The sequence below is a fragment of the Plecotus auritus genome (genome assembly GCF_963455305.1).
Source record: "Plecotus auritus genome assembly, chromosome: 4".
Lineage (NCBI taxonomy): Eukaryota > Metazoa > Chordata > Mammalia > Chiroptera > Vespertilionidae > Plecotus > Plecotus auritus.
Window position 1 is genome coordinate 126,200,061 of NC_137775.1, and position 16,361 is coordinate 126,216,421.

The 16,361-nt window shown below is 39.7% G+C and overlaps 1 protein-coding gene across 2 annotated transcripts in view; it reads right to left on the bottom strand.

Moving 5' to 3' along the window:
- The window catches only part of TNPO3 (transportin 3), a 115,217-nt gene that overhangs the window by 13,142 nt on the left and 85,714 nt on the right, over window positions 1–16,361 (bottom strand). For both annotated transcript variants that reach the window (XM_080664426.1, XM_080664427.1), the window contains exons 16-21: window positions 15,408–15,548; window positions 12,559–12,675; window positions 11,630–11,724; window positions 10,268–10,424; window positions 7,372–7,539; window positions 2,354–2,466 (exon numbers count right to left, since the gene is read on the bottom strand). In XM_080664426.1, coding sequence (XP_080520552.1) covers window positions 2,354–2,466; window positions 7,372–7,539; window positions 10,268–10,424; window positions 11,630–11,724; window positions 12,559–12,675; window positions 15,408–15,548 — 791 coding nt within the window. The remainder of the gene's footprint in view (window positions 1–2,353; window positions 2,467–7,371; window positions 7,540–10,267; window positions 10,425–11,629; window positions 11,725–12,558; window positions 12,676–15,407; window positions 15,549–16,361) is intronic.

Below are 16,361 nucleotides of genomic sequence, written 5' to 3' on the forward strand. Positions count from 1 at the left end.
GGGGAAAAACTTCATGACATTAGATTTGATAATGATTTCTTGGATATGACACCAAAAGCACAGGCAACAAAAGTAAAAACAGATATGGAGAAATCAGAACCTTATGTACTGTTGGTAGGAATATAAAATAGCCACTATGGAAAATAGTATGGAGGTTCTTCAGAAATTAAAACAGAATTGCCATATAATCCAGAAATCCCATGTCCAGATATATAACCAAAAGAATTAAAAGCAGGGTCTTAAGATATTTGTATATTCATGTTCACAGAAGCATTACTTACGATAGACAAGAGGCTGAAACAACTCAAATATTCATCAGCAGAGAAATGAAAAATAAAATGTGGTGTATATATAGACACACACACACACACACACACACACACACACACACACACACACAGAAAGTAGAATGATGGTTGCCAGGGGCAGGGTGAGCAAAGAATGGGCATAGCTTCAGTTGTGCAAAATGAAAAAGTTCTAGAGTCACAACAATGTGAACATACACTACTAACAGTACACTCAAAATGGTTAAGATGATCAACTCTGTATTTTATCACAATTAAAAATAAAAAAATTTAAGTGCAAGTTGAGTTTATATGATACTGTTATTCCCCCCTTTATATCTTATTTTTCATATATGCAGTTTTCCCTTTTTTTAAAAAGTGCTTACTGATATAAACAAACTGATACATAATTGTTGTCTATTGATGGGCAATTGGAATATTTCAAGTTTCTTTCACTATTATCAACACTTATTCTTGGATTTAGAAATTGTCCCACAACTGAATGAATATAAGCCACTGCCTAAAATTTAGTCAAAATTCTAGACTCTAGACCAGGGGTGGGCAAACTTTTTGACTCGAGGGCCACAATGGGTTCTTAAACTGGACCGGAGGGCCGGAACAAAAGCATGGATGGAGTGTTTGTGTGAACTAATATAAATTCAAAGTAAAGGAGCGGAGGGGAGAGCAAGAGAACCCTCCGCTCTTTCGGCTCCGTGGGCCGGATAGAACAGCTGAACGGGCCGGATCCGGCCTGCGGGCCGTAGTTTGCCCATGGCTGCTCTAGACACAAAAAGGAATATCCGGGCAAGGTAACACACAGTTATAACATCCAATTTAAGTTGCTGTCATTAATATTATCAAGGACCATAAAAGTCTCATAACCTTTGATTCAGTGATTTTAATGAAAATGGTCAAAAGAAGAAAAGGCTAGACTTACCATATTATCTATAACACTGAAAACAACAACAAAAACAAGATCAAATGTCTACTAAGAGAGGTACTGTAAGGAAATCAAGCAATACCTGGTATAGATATAAAGTAGTGATTAGAAAGACTATGTAGCTATATAAAAAAGCAGTAATATGCAAATTGACCATCACTCCAACACACAAGATGGCCACCCCCATGTGGACACAAGATGGCCGGCAGGGGAGGGCAGTTGGGAGGGACCAGGCCTGAAAGGGAGGGCAGTTTGGGGGGGGACCCAGGCCTGCAGGGGAGGGCAGTTGGGGGGAACCAGGCCTGCAGGGGAGGGCAGTTAGGGGTGACCAGGCTGGCTGGGAAGGGCAGTTAGGGGCAATCGGGCCAGCCGGGGAGCAGTTAGGCGTCAATCAGGCTGGCAGTGGAGTGGTTAGGGGGTGATCAGGCAATCAGGCAGGCAGGTGAGCGGTTGGGAGCCAGCAGTCCTGGATTGTGAGAGGGATCCCAGATTGAAGAGGGTGCAGGGTGGGCTGAGGGACACCACCCCATGCATGAATTTCATGCACCGGGCCTCTAGTGTTTATTATGTTCATAGTAAAAAAACCACTTATGTACACCTAACATTTTAAGTGAGCTGTAAGCAAGTGGTTCATGGGCCTAATGCATCCCAGAGAGATTTTTAGATATGGCAACATTTTTCTAATTTATTGCAATCTACATCACTCTGTTTTACAATAAATGCTTCACCTATTCAGACACCAGCATTCTTGACCCCTGAATACGAATGAGAATTGAGAACTTAAAAAGAAAAAAACAGATCTCCTTCAGGGTAGTATGCTGCTCAGTGCATTTTTCTTTTGAAAGATATAATGCTTCCACTTACTTATTAAGTTCTTATAACAGTTAATATATGTACAATAAAACTGACATACACATATACTACATGGTGATATTTCCCCCAAGACTGGCTTCCCATGCCAACCTGCAATTCAAGACTACGTGGACACTAAAAATACAAAGGCACATAAGAAACATACTCCTGGGCAGATCTGTAACTAAGATGGTACAAGAAACAAAGATATATTTTTCTACACACCCCAGCTGCAGTTCATACTCCTTTAAAAACACACACACCCAGCATCACTCACCTAGTGACTTGTTTGTGGAAATCTGTTAGTTGTTTGTGTGTCACTGTGACAGCTCCCACAGTTGTTTCCTTTGGCAAACCTTTCAAGGAATTCTCTAACCATCGACAAAAAGTCTGTACCAAGAAGAAGAAGAAGAGTTTTTAAAGGAGGCAGGGCTTACTCAACTAGGACTCTATAGGTAATAACAAAAACCTGCATGTTTTCCTTAATAGCATTAGTGCCTTGGGACTTGGAAGCAAGTAAAAGAATTAACAAAAGCACTATTTTTAGGTCATCCAACCCTCTGGGGGTTGGAATCAGATACAAAGACATGCCTAGACTTCCCTTCAAAGGGGTAGCAGACATCATTTAAGAAAGAGCCTCTTCCTTGAGAGGGAAGTCTCTTCTGGATGAGGCTATTGTTCTGTTCCTGTCATTAAACTTACACAGTATTTTAAAAATTAAATAGCTGCCATAAAACTCTTGAATATAAATATCAAAGGCAAAGGTTCAGGTACCAGAAAGGGTAGGGACAAAAAGTATAGCAAGTAAACATGTCAAAGTATAAATGTAATATAAATTCAGAAATTTCAGGTCATCTCTCTCAGAAGTCAAGTCAATAAGGTCCTTTGTGATACCCGTCCTTCTTTGGGTTAGAAAGTTCTTCCGTTGTTCACTCTAGTTGCTATTTATATATATATATATATATATATATATATATATTTTTTTTTTTTATTGATATTTTACAGAGAGAAAGGGAGAGGGATAGAGAGCTAGAAACATCGATGAGAGAGAAACATCAATCAGCTGCCTCCTGCACCCCTCCCACTGGGGATGTGCCCGCAACCAAGGTACATGCCCTTGACTGGAATCGAACCCGGAACCCTTCAGTCCGCAGGCTGACGCTCTATCAACTGAGCCAAACCGGTTTCGGCTAGTTGCTATTTAGAAGAATTTATTTATACCTAAACAAGGTATCTTTATACCTTTCATATGCACAAAAACTGCTTATCCTCAGCCCCCTTGCTTCCTTCCTCTTCAAACAAAAAAATCAAAATTCTAGAGACTTCCTCTGGATTCTTATTTTCAGTCGAATTGTTCTTCTTTGAGTCAGTTCTATTTTTTCTTCATGTTTTTCTTAAGTAGAATGTATACTTTGGTTATAGTTTCCAGCTAATTTTTTTACATTATATGTTTTCCCATTATGTTAATTTATGATAATAGACCAGAGAAAAGTAAATATTACACTACAAATGCTTAAAAAGTACTGCATGGCGCACTCTCCCTCCTGGGAGCACGCTGTCCCTTTCCCCTCTCCCTCTTCTTCCCCCACGTGTATTACCTTTCCTTTTCCCTCTCCTAAGCTCCAAGGGCCCTTCTTTAGCCTCTATAACTTGTTTCCTGAGCCTATTTCTTCCATGACTCACTTCTACCTGTGTGACTTTCTAAATAAACTTTCTCTTATAGTTTGAATCTTGGCTCTGAATTCTTTCTTAGTCAGAACCCAAGTATACCAAAGTTGCTGAACTGAGGTCTGGTCTGACTCCACCAGCTTTTAATACCTGGTGTCATTTTCATTGTTGCCAACAGTATCATCATCAATGAGGATGTGATGAGGCCCTTAGAATCTGTACCACTGAACTGGATTATATGGGAAACAAGTGCAGTAAACCCTCATGTACAGGAAATTCAAAACTACCTGCAGGTAGCTCGTAGCCATACTCACACCAACCAGAATCAAGACTAAAAACAAAAAAGTTTAATAATCTTCCTCGGACCCTTGTTGGCCTCTGGACCCCTGCTGGTGTCCAGATGTCTGTGGTTGTTAATCACCTCATTCCTCTCCCATTTATCCTTCACTTGACATAAAAGAAGCCTGAATTCTGTACTTTCTTAAGATGGATTTGAGACACCCTTAAAACTTCCCATCTTCTTGGTTGGCACCTTCCCCATCAATAAACCTTTCCTTACTCCAAAAAAATACTGCATAATTTTTCAAATGTTGCCCTCAAGGAAGACAACACTCTACTCAAACAAAAAAAACCCCTACTGGTTTGGCTCAGTGGATAGAGTGTCAGCCTGCAGACTGAAGGGTCCCAGGTTCGATTCCAATCAAGGACATATGTCTGGGTTGTGGGCTTGATTCCCAGTAGGGGGTATGCAGGAGGGAGCAGATCAATGATTCTCTCTTATCATTGACTGGAGCCCCTGTGCATGAATTCGTGCACGGGTGAGGTCCCTTGGCCTGGCAGGCAATCAGGACCGCGGGAGGTTGGCTGGCGATTGGGGCCAATCGGGGCTGGCTGGCCGGGGGAGGGACCAATGGAGGTTGGCCGACACGGGAAGTTGGCTGTGGGAGCGCACTGACTACCAGGGGGCAGATCCTCATTGAGCGTCTGCCCCCTGGTGGTCAGTGCGTCATCATAGCAACTGGTCGTTCAGTTGACAGGTTATAATGGTTGCTTAGGCTTTTATATATATAGATGTTTCTATCTCTTTCTCCCTCTCCCTTCCTCTCTGAAATTAATAAAAAATATATTAAAAAAACCCCAACACGCCCTGACCGGTTTGGCTCAGTGGATAGAGCGTCGGCCTGCGGACTGAAAGGTCCTGGGTTCGATTCCAGTTGAGGGCATGTACCTTGGTTGCGGGCACATCCCCAGTAGGAGGTGTGCAGGAGGCAGCTGATCGATGTTTCTCTCTCATCGATGTTTCTGACTCTCTGTCCCTCTCCCTTCCTCTCTGTAAAAAATCAATAAAATATATTTAAAAAAAAAAAAACAAAAAACCACAACACACACACACAAAAAAGCAGGGACAAGAAATTCAGGAAATCCTTAACTGACAAAGTTTTGGTATCCAAAAAAATACTCAAGAGTTAACAAAACAAAAACAGTAAGAAACTAAACTAAAAAGCAAAGACCAATTAGCTAGCATATAATGAGCCTTGTCATCTTCCAGTAAAGCAATCTGAGAAATTATGTTGAAAATACTGAGTAAGCCCAACTGGCATGGCTCAGTGGTTGAGCATCGACCTATGAACCAGGAGGTCCTGATTCGATTCCCAGTTAGGGCACATGCCCAGGTTGTGGGCTTGATCCCCAGTGTGGGGTGTGCAGGAGGCAGCAGATCGATGATTCTCTCTCATTATTGATGTTTCTCTTTCTCCCTCTCCCTTTCTCTCTGAAATAAAAAAAATATTTCAAAAAAGAAAATACTGAATAAATTTGTCCCAGGTGGGTATCCAAGAAAGAAAGGGCTTTAGAAGTTCACTCAAGTCAAGAGACAAAGTTTGCATGTCATCTTCTATTGAATAAGTATTGAACTTTGAAAATGGTATGATTAAGAAAGTCCTCAAGAATATAAATGTTCTTTGGACTTAAATACTTAGTTACAACTTCAATCAGTTTACTTATAAGGTATAGACAACCCAAATTTATGTAAGAGTTCCTATACAAAAACTCAGTTGTAGTTGATGTTTAGAGAAAACAATCACTTTAAATTGCTTCATAGCTTGTGGGTCTATAGTAAACTCTTAAAAGCACATGGTTACATGGTTTGTATTCCTGTCCAAACTTTCTGTTCTCATTTTCTTCTTCTGTTAGCATTTAACTACATGTTTATAAATCAAGAATGTTTTCCTAAAATCAAATTTACGTAATAAGTCTTTTGTTACTTGGGATCCAAGTGTATTTGTAAAAAAGTGAGAAAGCATGGACATTTTATTTCTCATGTCAAGGACTTTTGGAATTAAAGTTGTTGGTCCCTAGGCTCACAGAGTACTTTCTTCAGGAAAATACAAAAATACTACTGTATTAGATTGAAACAGAACATATGTATTGAACACCCAGCAATGGGAACTATTGGTACTATGCATTCCTAAAACACTTGAACTTACATGGAAGCACTGAAGGATTATTTGATAAAAGCAGTCATGCAGGAGCCTCAGAGTTTGATATATAAGAATTAAAGTTAATGTGGCTGTTTCTGAAGTATAAACCTAAAGAAAATGTTGGAAATCTATTAAGCATCTGCCCTCCATGTGAATGTTTTTTGTTTGAACCTAAGATCAAGTAAAGCATATGCCCACTAAGACAATATACACTAATCCCTGAATTTTGGAGATGAACACACCAGACCAGGCAGAACTTCTGGCTCAATCAATATTAAAGTCTAACAGTAAAAGTGCATTTTCTTTTGTGAAACTGCTGAAATTGAGGCCAAGAACTGCCATTGATAACATAAAGCAAAAAACAATGTTAAGATATACATGTACTTCAAAGTTGTAAGTATCTGGATCATTCTCTTCTGGTAGACAGCTCACTTTAACTAGGCCCAATTGCTTTTATATTAACTATCAAAAACTATAAAATCCTATTTAAAAAATAAATTACAGGCTATGATATACTTTGTCACTATGTTCAGAACTTTCATGCAGCACACATAACCTGATTTATGATCATGTGGCCTAGTACTGAAATTTCTTGGGCATTACTGGATAGCCTAAAAAAATTTTCCATGCTCAGGTGGTGAAAAACTTGGTTGAAGAAGTAAAACAGGAAGCAAATAAATCCAATAAGGAAACAAATCAAGTATATGTTGTGGACTAGTTTTACAATATACCTATATGCCTCCAAATGCTCTGACAAGTTTTATTACCAGGGAACCATACATGCCATCTAAGGAGACTGAAGTTAATTAACACTTCCTAAATAACCTGTAACACTATACAAGTGATACATGGGAATTTCCCACAAATGAACACATTTCTCACTGATGGCCACAGAGCTGAATTCAATACTTAGTATTCACTTATGGTAATTTATAAGCCATACAACAGTGACAAAAATATGCTTTCAATAACCCAGTGATGAATCAATGGCCTCATGTGACCTCCTTTGTCTAACAATTAAACTTAGCAATATGCCTAAATTAGGTTCCATGAACGTTCAACAGCACTGCTTTCAAAGGTATAGTTGGCCACAAGGAACCAAAGTTTAGGCCTGGGAGAAATGGGCACCTTATGAAAATAATCTTACCGGTCTGTCAACCTGCATGATCTCCCAGAGCACTTCGGCCACATCTGGTAAGGTGTAGGGAGGGAGACAAAAGCAGCATGTGTGGAGCAGCTGGCTTACAAGTTGCTGTCCCAGCTGGTTCATCACCTGTCCAATCAATTCTTTCCGTAATTCAAAGTCCTCTTCATGCTGTAAAGAAAACAGGAGCAATGGATAAGTTCTAATTTCAACTTTTCAAAGACCAAGAACTCTTTCCCCTTTAATCTAGCACAGCATTATCAATGGGTGTGCTGCAAGAATTTTTAAAACATGCAAAAATCTAACTATTCAGTCAGGGGCCCAGGCCTCTTTCTGTAAAAAAAAAAAGACAACAGCCAACAGAATAGCCATCCAGTGTGAATCAACCAAAATCATACCTTTTTTTAATTTGTCCGACTGGCAAAAAAAAAATTTATTTTTTGGTGTGCTGCAGAATTTTAGTAATTAGTTTGTGTGTGCCATGAGATGAAAAAGGTCAAAAATTGCTGGTCTAGTAATTTCTCTTTCCCAGGAAAAAAGTATATATATTATATAGCAGGAGGATTCACAAAGCCCACCAAATGTTTCGTCATGAAGAAAACATTGAGCTGAAACCGGTTTGGCTCAATGGATAGAGCGTCAGCCTGCGGACTGAAAGGTCCCAGGTTCGATTCCGGTCAAGGGCATGTACCTTGGTTGCGGGCACGTCCCCAGTAGAGGGGGTGTGCAGGAGGCAGCTGATTGATGTTTCTAACTCTCTATCCCTCTCCCTTCCTCTCTGTAAAAAAATCAATAAAATATATTTAAAAAAAAAAAAAGAAAAAGAAAACATTGAGTTTAGTATCAAAGAAATGGACATGGGTTTCAGCTAAGATTAACCCTTAAATTTTTCATGAAAAGAGGGCAGAAGAGACACAATGGTTAAAGATTAAGGGTAGCAATTTTCTTAATATTTTTTTTTTCTGTGAAAAATAACAAAGTATTCTTATTTCCTTTTTGAAAACCAACTGAGACGATTCCAAAATGGCAGTGGAGTAAGTGGAAGCTACACTGACACTCTCCCAGGACCAAACTGGAAATGCAACTAAAATACAGAAAACCCACCCTGAAAAATCAACTAAAGACTAGCTGGAGAGACCCCTGATAACCAAGAATGAAAAGTGGAGACTGCATAGAGACTGGTAGGAAGTGGGGAGGACCGAAAGGGCTGGCTGGGATCCTACAGACAGCAGCTGAAGTTCTGAGAAATATCTCAGTTGTGGGGTGTTCTCACTGAGAACTCTGAGGTCTAAACCCCAAGCTGGGCCCAGAACAACAGAACTGATAAAGGTACCCACATAACAACTGTATGTGAAAAGCAGTAGGGTTCTGTCTGACAGTGAGATAACTGGAGTTGCAGGAACCCTCTTAAAGGACCAATACACAAACTTTTTAGTGTGCAACCACTCACCTTGGGCAGAGGAAGGGCAGAGTAGAATGAAGTTGTGTGAGCAGAAGCCAGGATTGGAGGCTTTGGAGTTGGAGATCAGGGAGCAGCCCCCCTGGTTTCCTGTGCTGAGTCATTCCCTCATGCTGAGGAGGAAATCTTTCTCCTGTGGACCTTTGCTATCCAGTGATTTTTGCCTGGGGGGAAGGCAGTTGCCCCACCCTGTTGGAAGACCTCTCGCCCCATACTGTGGTGATAGTCTGAGGCTAATCAAGTCTGAGTATCAATTGGAATGCAGGCAGAGGCGGGTCTCTGGAGGCTTTGAGACTTTGATCTAATCCCAGGCCTGGGGCTAAGAAAAGCAGAACCTGGTGCACATCTTGGTCCTTTCCAAAGGTACCCAGCCCCAGCAGGGGGAGCCACAAACTGTGGATTGCTAATAGCTCCAAACTGGGTACTCATGGCCAGTCACAAACAGTGTCTGACATTGTCCTACCCTAGAGATTGGGAGTTGTAGTAGATCTACCTAATACACAGACACAAACGCATCAGGCAGCCAAAATGGGGAGACAAAAAAAAAAATAAGCTCCAAATGAGAGAACAAGAGAATTCTCCGGAAGAACTAAATGAAATGAAGATAAGAAATTTATGAGACACAGAGTTCAGAATAATAATGGCAAAGATGCTCAACAGCATGAGAAAAGATACAATAACTATGAAGAATGACATAGCACTAATAAAGAACACACTGGAAGGAATACAAAGCAGATTAGGGGAAGCCAAGGACTAGACCAGTGAATGAGAAGACAGGGTAGAAAAAAATCACTCAATCAGAGGACCAAAAAGAAAAACCAATGAAAAAACAGGAGGACAGTTTAAGGGAGCTGTGGAACAATAAGAAATGTAACAATATTTGCATAATAGGAGTGCCAGAAGGGCAAGAAAGTGAGCAAGGGATAGAGAATGTGTTTGAAAAAATAATGGTACAAAAGTTCCCTAACCAGGTGAAGGGAAAAGTCACACAAGTTCAGGGAGCACAGAGAGTCTCAATCTCAAGCAAGAAGAACCCAAATAGGCCCAAGCCCAGACACATCATAATTAAAATGCCAAAAATTAAAGACAGAGAATCTTAAAGGTAGCAAGAGAAAAGCAAACTGTTACCTACAAAGGAAATCCCATAAGGCTGACACCAGATTTCTCATCAGAAACTCTACAGGCCAGAAGGAAATGATATAAAGTACTCAAGGTAATGGAAATAAAGGATCTAAAACCAGATTACTATATCCAGCAAGGCTATCATTCAAAATAGATAGTGAAATAAAGAGCTTCCCAGACAAAAAAAAAAAAAAAAAGGCTAAAGGAGTACATCATTACCAAGCCAGCATTATAAGACAGATACCCCTAAGGAAATGAGGAAGCAATATGAGAAGATAATGAGGTGCAAAGTAGAAAAGTTGCAATGTTTATACTTACATCATTGGCTACCCCTGTGTGGATGAGGTCTCGTAGGAACCTCATGACACTACAGTTGGCATCCCGGTGGTCCAGGGTAGTAGAGGCAATGGCCCACTGTAAGATAGGGATGACCACCTGGCTCCTCAGCAAGGTAACAGGGCTACGCTGAATAAACCTGGTGTGGAAAGACATGCTGGTATAAATGACAGGAAAAGGCTATAAAAGCAGCCAGGGTAAAAGACAGAACTATGGAGAAAGTAAAAAGATCAGTGGTTGCTAGGGTTTGAAGAGGAGGAAGGGACAAATAGGTGGAGCACAGGGGATTTTTAGGGCAGTAAAACTATTCTGTACAATACTATAATGATGGATACATGTCATTATACATTTGTCCAAACCCATAGAAGGTAAACCACCAAGAATAAAACCTAATGTTTTATAGACTGTAGGTGATAATGTGTCAATGCAGGTTAATCAATTCTAACAAACCACTCTGGTGAGGGATGCTGTTGACATGAGGGAGATGGTGGGGATGGGGGAAGCAGGAAGTATATGGAAACGCTATTACTTTCCATTCAATTTTCCACAAGGTTTCTCAGAAACAATATTTTTCACCAGGTAATCATTTGTACAAAGAATATCTCTAGGAATTAGTTTTTCAAGGAATATGTACTGGGAAAATGGAGGTTGACAACCCACCCACATAAACTTGGAAAAAAAAACCCCACACGTTTTTCTAACTTGTCCAAAAACTAACATCTACATTTAATAATGGTTTATATTTTTATAAAAGGTTTTATGTTCATTAACTGGTTTGATTAAAATTCCTTAGTGAGGGACTAAGAAGGAACTCAAAGATTTGACAATAACGTCAGTGTTACTGGTAAAAAGAATTTAAGCACTAGGTGAGGTGGCAGGTTAGGGGCAGAGCTGGGAAGTGTAACACCAGGTAACTTCTAAGCACCTTAAAATCCTAAGTATTTTTTTTCTGAAATATATCTACTCAAGGAAAAATCTGAGGTGAAGCCTATATTGTAGCAGAATACAAAGTTAAAACCACAAGGGATTTTAGAGATTATCTAGTCAAATGTTTTTACCAAGCTCAATTTTACTGTCCTGCGTGTGTTTCCTCCTTCATGATAGGAACTCAGCCACTTTCCCCTGCTCCCATCCAATTCCTTTTCCTCTGCTCCCATCCAATTCCTTTTCCTCACTTATGGGGATAATCTGGCTCAAAATTTAACTTTGGGTTATGAATGATTAATCTACCTACTTCACTTAAGTCATTTCACAGAGAAGGAAACAGTCAAGTGTTAGGTGACAAGTCTAAGCAGTGATGGGAATGAACAATAAAAGAAAGGGTTGCTGTTTGGAAGAACTGACCTGGTGGCTAGCCTGAACATGTCATCCACAGTGTCAGGGTGATTCTGGAGCCCATTTTGCTGTTCTAGGAGCTGAAAGGTGGGGATGCACAGTGCCTAAAACAGAAGTGATTTTAAAACAAATACTTGTATATAAATGCCACAGCATTCAGATTTGCTAAATACCACAACATATACAAAAGGAACAAAGAGGGGGAAAGCACAGACAAAAAAAAAAAAAAAAAAAAAGGACTGACAAAAATAAGATCAAGAAAAGGAAGATGGAAATCTCTCTCAGTTGACATAGTTTTCACAAATGAAAGCCACATTTCAGGAAGGATTGATGATATAGATTTTAGTTGATGAAGGTGGATAGATGTCATTTCAAAGCTTTAGAAGTTTCTGAGATTAAAGACTATACTTCTATGTGCTAAACATGGTCAGTCTGCTAAAGGAGTAGATGAAGTTTTAAAGGAAAATACATCTTGAGGAAAAGGAGTAGCATAATTTAACTCCCTAATATATTCCTACCCATCCTCCACCCCCATGACTAGAGGGGGGAATCGGAGGGGGGGACAGTATATCAGAAACTTTTTCCAACGTCTGCTATTTACCCTAAGACCATCTGTACTGAGTAAACTTGTTCACTGGCTGTTCCAGGCAAGAATTTAAATCCAGTTGCCCACCTCCCCGCTCCCCAAAAAAACCCTATCTCTGGAGTGCATAATTAGGCAGTAATGATCATTACATTTGTGTAGTCAATCTTTCTTTCTCCCAAGCAGGCCTGTCCAGAGAACTAGGAAGTTTCTATCTCCCTGTTATTAGGAAATCAACATGCCTGGGGTGGAAACATAAAGAAGCAACAGAATTAAAGACATGGTAAAGAACACACTGCTAGGCCTTTAGACCATCAAAGAACCAACACATCTATATTCCCCAAAGAAAACATACCTGAAGCATGTCTAGTAATCCCTGACGACAGCCTTCTTCCATGCCATACTCATCCACAAGGATACTGCCAAGGTACAGGAAACAGGAATGCTGATGTACATGGTACACATTCACCATCTGCCAAGGGAAAAACCAATTAATTCAACCTCTTATTGAGGTTGATACCCCTCAATAAGTATCAACTTAGAAAGCTGTTTGGAGGAAGACATTTACAGAGACTAGTCTCTTCTCTTTCAGACAACATAGGAAAGCATGTTATATAATACTTCAAGATGAAAGACATTAAAGAACTATTTTATCCAAGGCTTGTATAATGTTTGTAAAACCATAGCATAGCATACTCAAATTTTCTAACATCTAATAGTTGCACCTATTTGCATTAAAAAAAAAAACTTAAAAAAAAATTAGTAGAGCTATAGCAGGGACAAATATACCAAACTAGAGGCCTGGTGCACAAAATTTGTACGCTGGGGGGGGGGGGGGGTCCCCCTCTTGCAGTCTGGGAGCCCTCGGGGGATGTCCAACTGACAGCTTAGCACTACTGCAGAGGCGAGAGAGGCTCCCACCACGGCACTGCACTTGCCAGCTATGATCCCGGCTTCTGGCTGAGCGGCACTACCCCAGTGGGAATGCGCTGACCACCAGGGGGCAGCTCCTGCGTTAAGCGTCTGCCCCCTGGTGGTCAGTGCACATCATAGCGACTGGTCATTCCGCAGTTCTGTCTATTTGCATATTAACCTCTTATTATATAGGATTATTATGTAGGATGCCTTCATCTTAGAGGCTGTGAAAGCATTACTTCAATTTTGAGTTGCTCCTAAACTCCTTTATTTCATCTTCTAAGTAAAAAACAGTGTTTCCAATTAAGGTATCTGTCACAAAAGAATAGAAATTCAATGTAATACACACATTTAAATGAAATGATTTGTTTAGAATTTTTTACCCTACTATCCTCCAAAAATCAAGAGGCATCTATCTATACATTCATCTATTTGAAATGCCATCACAACACCCATGTACTGAACTTATATAAATTCAGTTCTATAAAAGTAGTGGCGGCTGAAGGATAGAGTAACTGACTCTTAACAGCATATACCATGGAATGAGCATGAGATGAGAACTATGAATCTATTCAGTGCTGTATACTCAAAAAATATATGCTCTACTTAATGAATAATGATTTAAGTCAGGGGTTGGCAAACTGTCTTAAAGGGCCAGATAGTAAATAATTTAGGCTTTGCCAGTTATACAGTCTTCTATCACTTTGCCACTGTAGCACAAAAATGGCCAATAAATAATACTTAAATGAATAAGCATGGCAATCACTCAGTAAAACTTTATTTACAAACTACAGGACCATCAGCTCTAGTTTACTTACCTCTTGTTTATGGGACTTTTAAGAATAATTTTCATTTTTGTCACATATACTGACTTTAGAACGCACTTCCTATGTAAGGTCCTGCCATACTCTATTGGGTTGATCACATATTTAATTAACAGGAATAATAAAAACAGTATCAAAGTCATGAGATATCCTCCAACAGCAAAGGGACTTTATATTGGACTTAGAAAGTATTACACCAACTGGGACCCTTAACCAGAGGTGGACACAGCCTAAATGCAAACATATACTGCTGTACTTAGAGTATAGAAAATCACTAATAATTAAAATTCTATTAAAATATGTACCTGTACAAACTTTAATCAAATCTACAATTTAAGGAGGGGAGATCATGCAAGTGTCAACTGACACTGCACTAGCATGACCCTAGCTGAGTGTGCTTCCTTAAGAGTGAAGTACCAGGTGCAGAATTTAAGGTGGCACTTGCTGTCAGGGTCAGCTGCTGAGAGTGTGTGCTGCCTTAAAATCTGTACTGTCTGTACCTTGTCCAGGTGGAGAAGAGTCGCTTTAGGTTGGGTGGGTGTTGTCTAGCAGTTTTCCTCACAGCACAAGTGCAAAATTTAAGAAGGCACTTGCTTAAGAGTCCTACAAATGCAGGATTGGCACTGGCCTTGCCTCCCTCAATTTTGTGCACATAGCACCTCACTTGCCTCAATCTAGTTCTGGCCCTGCTATGAAGTTAACATCAACACAAATTACTTAGTGAACTAAGTCACTAGTCACAGATGTCTCATAGAGAGTAGTTCTAGGTATAATCTTAAGAGAACTTCACGCAGTGAGTCATACCATCTTAATAACATATCAATCTTGGTCATTAAAAGAGTCAAAATTATACCTTGACAAATAAGAAACTTATGTGAACTATGTTCAATTTAGTTAAAAATCCCTTTGGGCTAAGAAATAGCAAAGTTTGACTTACCACATTTAAAAAAAGGAAATTAATGTAAAAATATTTAGCATTGGTATACAAGAGCTGAACATTCTCTTTTCCTAATTTCACACTGGAATGTATTGCTAATTAGACTTCACTATACAGATTAGATTATAGACAACATACCTACCACAGGCACTACTTAACCTCTTTCAAAGCATTTTTTCTTCTTTTTTTAAATATATATATATTTTATTGATTTTTTTACAGAGAGGAAGGGAGAGGGATAGAGAGTTAGAAACATCGATGAGAGAGAAACATGGATCAGCTGCCTCCTGCACACCCGCCACCGGGGATGTGCCCGCAACCAAGGTACATGCCCTTGACCGGAATCGAACCGGGGACCCTTCAGTCCGCAGGCCGACGCTCTATCCACGGAGCCAAACGGGTCAGGGCACATTTTTTTTTTTCATATTTAATTAATACAAGAGTGTTTCATCACCAGAGTTTTTGTTCCAAAGGCTCCTATTTCAAATTCTGTACAGGTTACATTTTGCCCTCTTGTAGAGAACTTACCTGTGTGACTAGTGGCTGCAGCAGGGCTGCAGATCCTTTGCCTACACAGCGAACAGCAAAGCGAAGGCATCTGCAACAACGTTCTACAATCCGATTATCAGCCCGATGCTTATTTAAAGTCTCAGATAAAACTGGCCATATCTGAGTCAAAAGTGAAAAAGCACAAGAAAGAAAGAGCTGAAAAAAAAAAATGCTTTCAAGTTGGTAACATATTTGGCTTTCAAATAATTTGGAAAAAGCTTTCATTATAAGAAACACACATGGCCTGATTCTGACCAGTGTATATGTGTGTGTACATATGTGGAGATTCAACATACTATTCATCACTAAAACACAACCGCTTCTAAGAGAAGCACAATGACTCTTCAGAACAGGAAGGGGAGCATGTCTAACTTTACTAGAGGACAAAGATATGCATTTTCCTAAACTTTGAACTTCCTGATTTAGGGTGGAAAGAATTAGTACGAGTTACAGAGGAAGAAATGTTTAAAGGCAGTTACAAGAAGTTGAAAGACCTTGAACAAAAGGACTAGAATAAAGGAAATAGCATTATTTGATACCGTTGAATACTTAAGAACATTTGGTGTGCTCCCTGTCCTGTAGTCTGGAAAGCAAGCACTTCTCCCATCCAGGCCCAACCCTGCTTAGCTTCCGAGATCAGATGAGATTGGGCGCATTCAGGGTGGTATGGCCATAGACTGAAAAGCACTTTTCAAAACATACCTTTTGATCCTCACATTACCCTCAGTGAAAAAAGCATAAGGGAAGTATGCTATCAAAAGGAAAACTAAAGCAATGAAGGCTTAATTGGCTTTGTCAAAAAAAAAAAAAAAAAATGTTGCTAGTATTAATCAGGCCTCCTAGCAACTCTAGGATTCACACAATCTCTCCCACTTCTTTGGCCTTTCAATGAATTTTCCCATAGCCTGTTTTCTTTAAAAAATCTAAAATCTA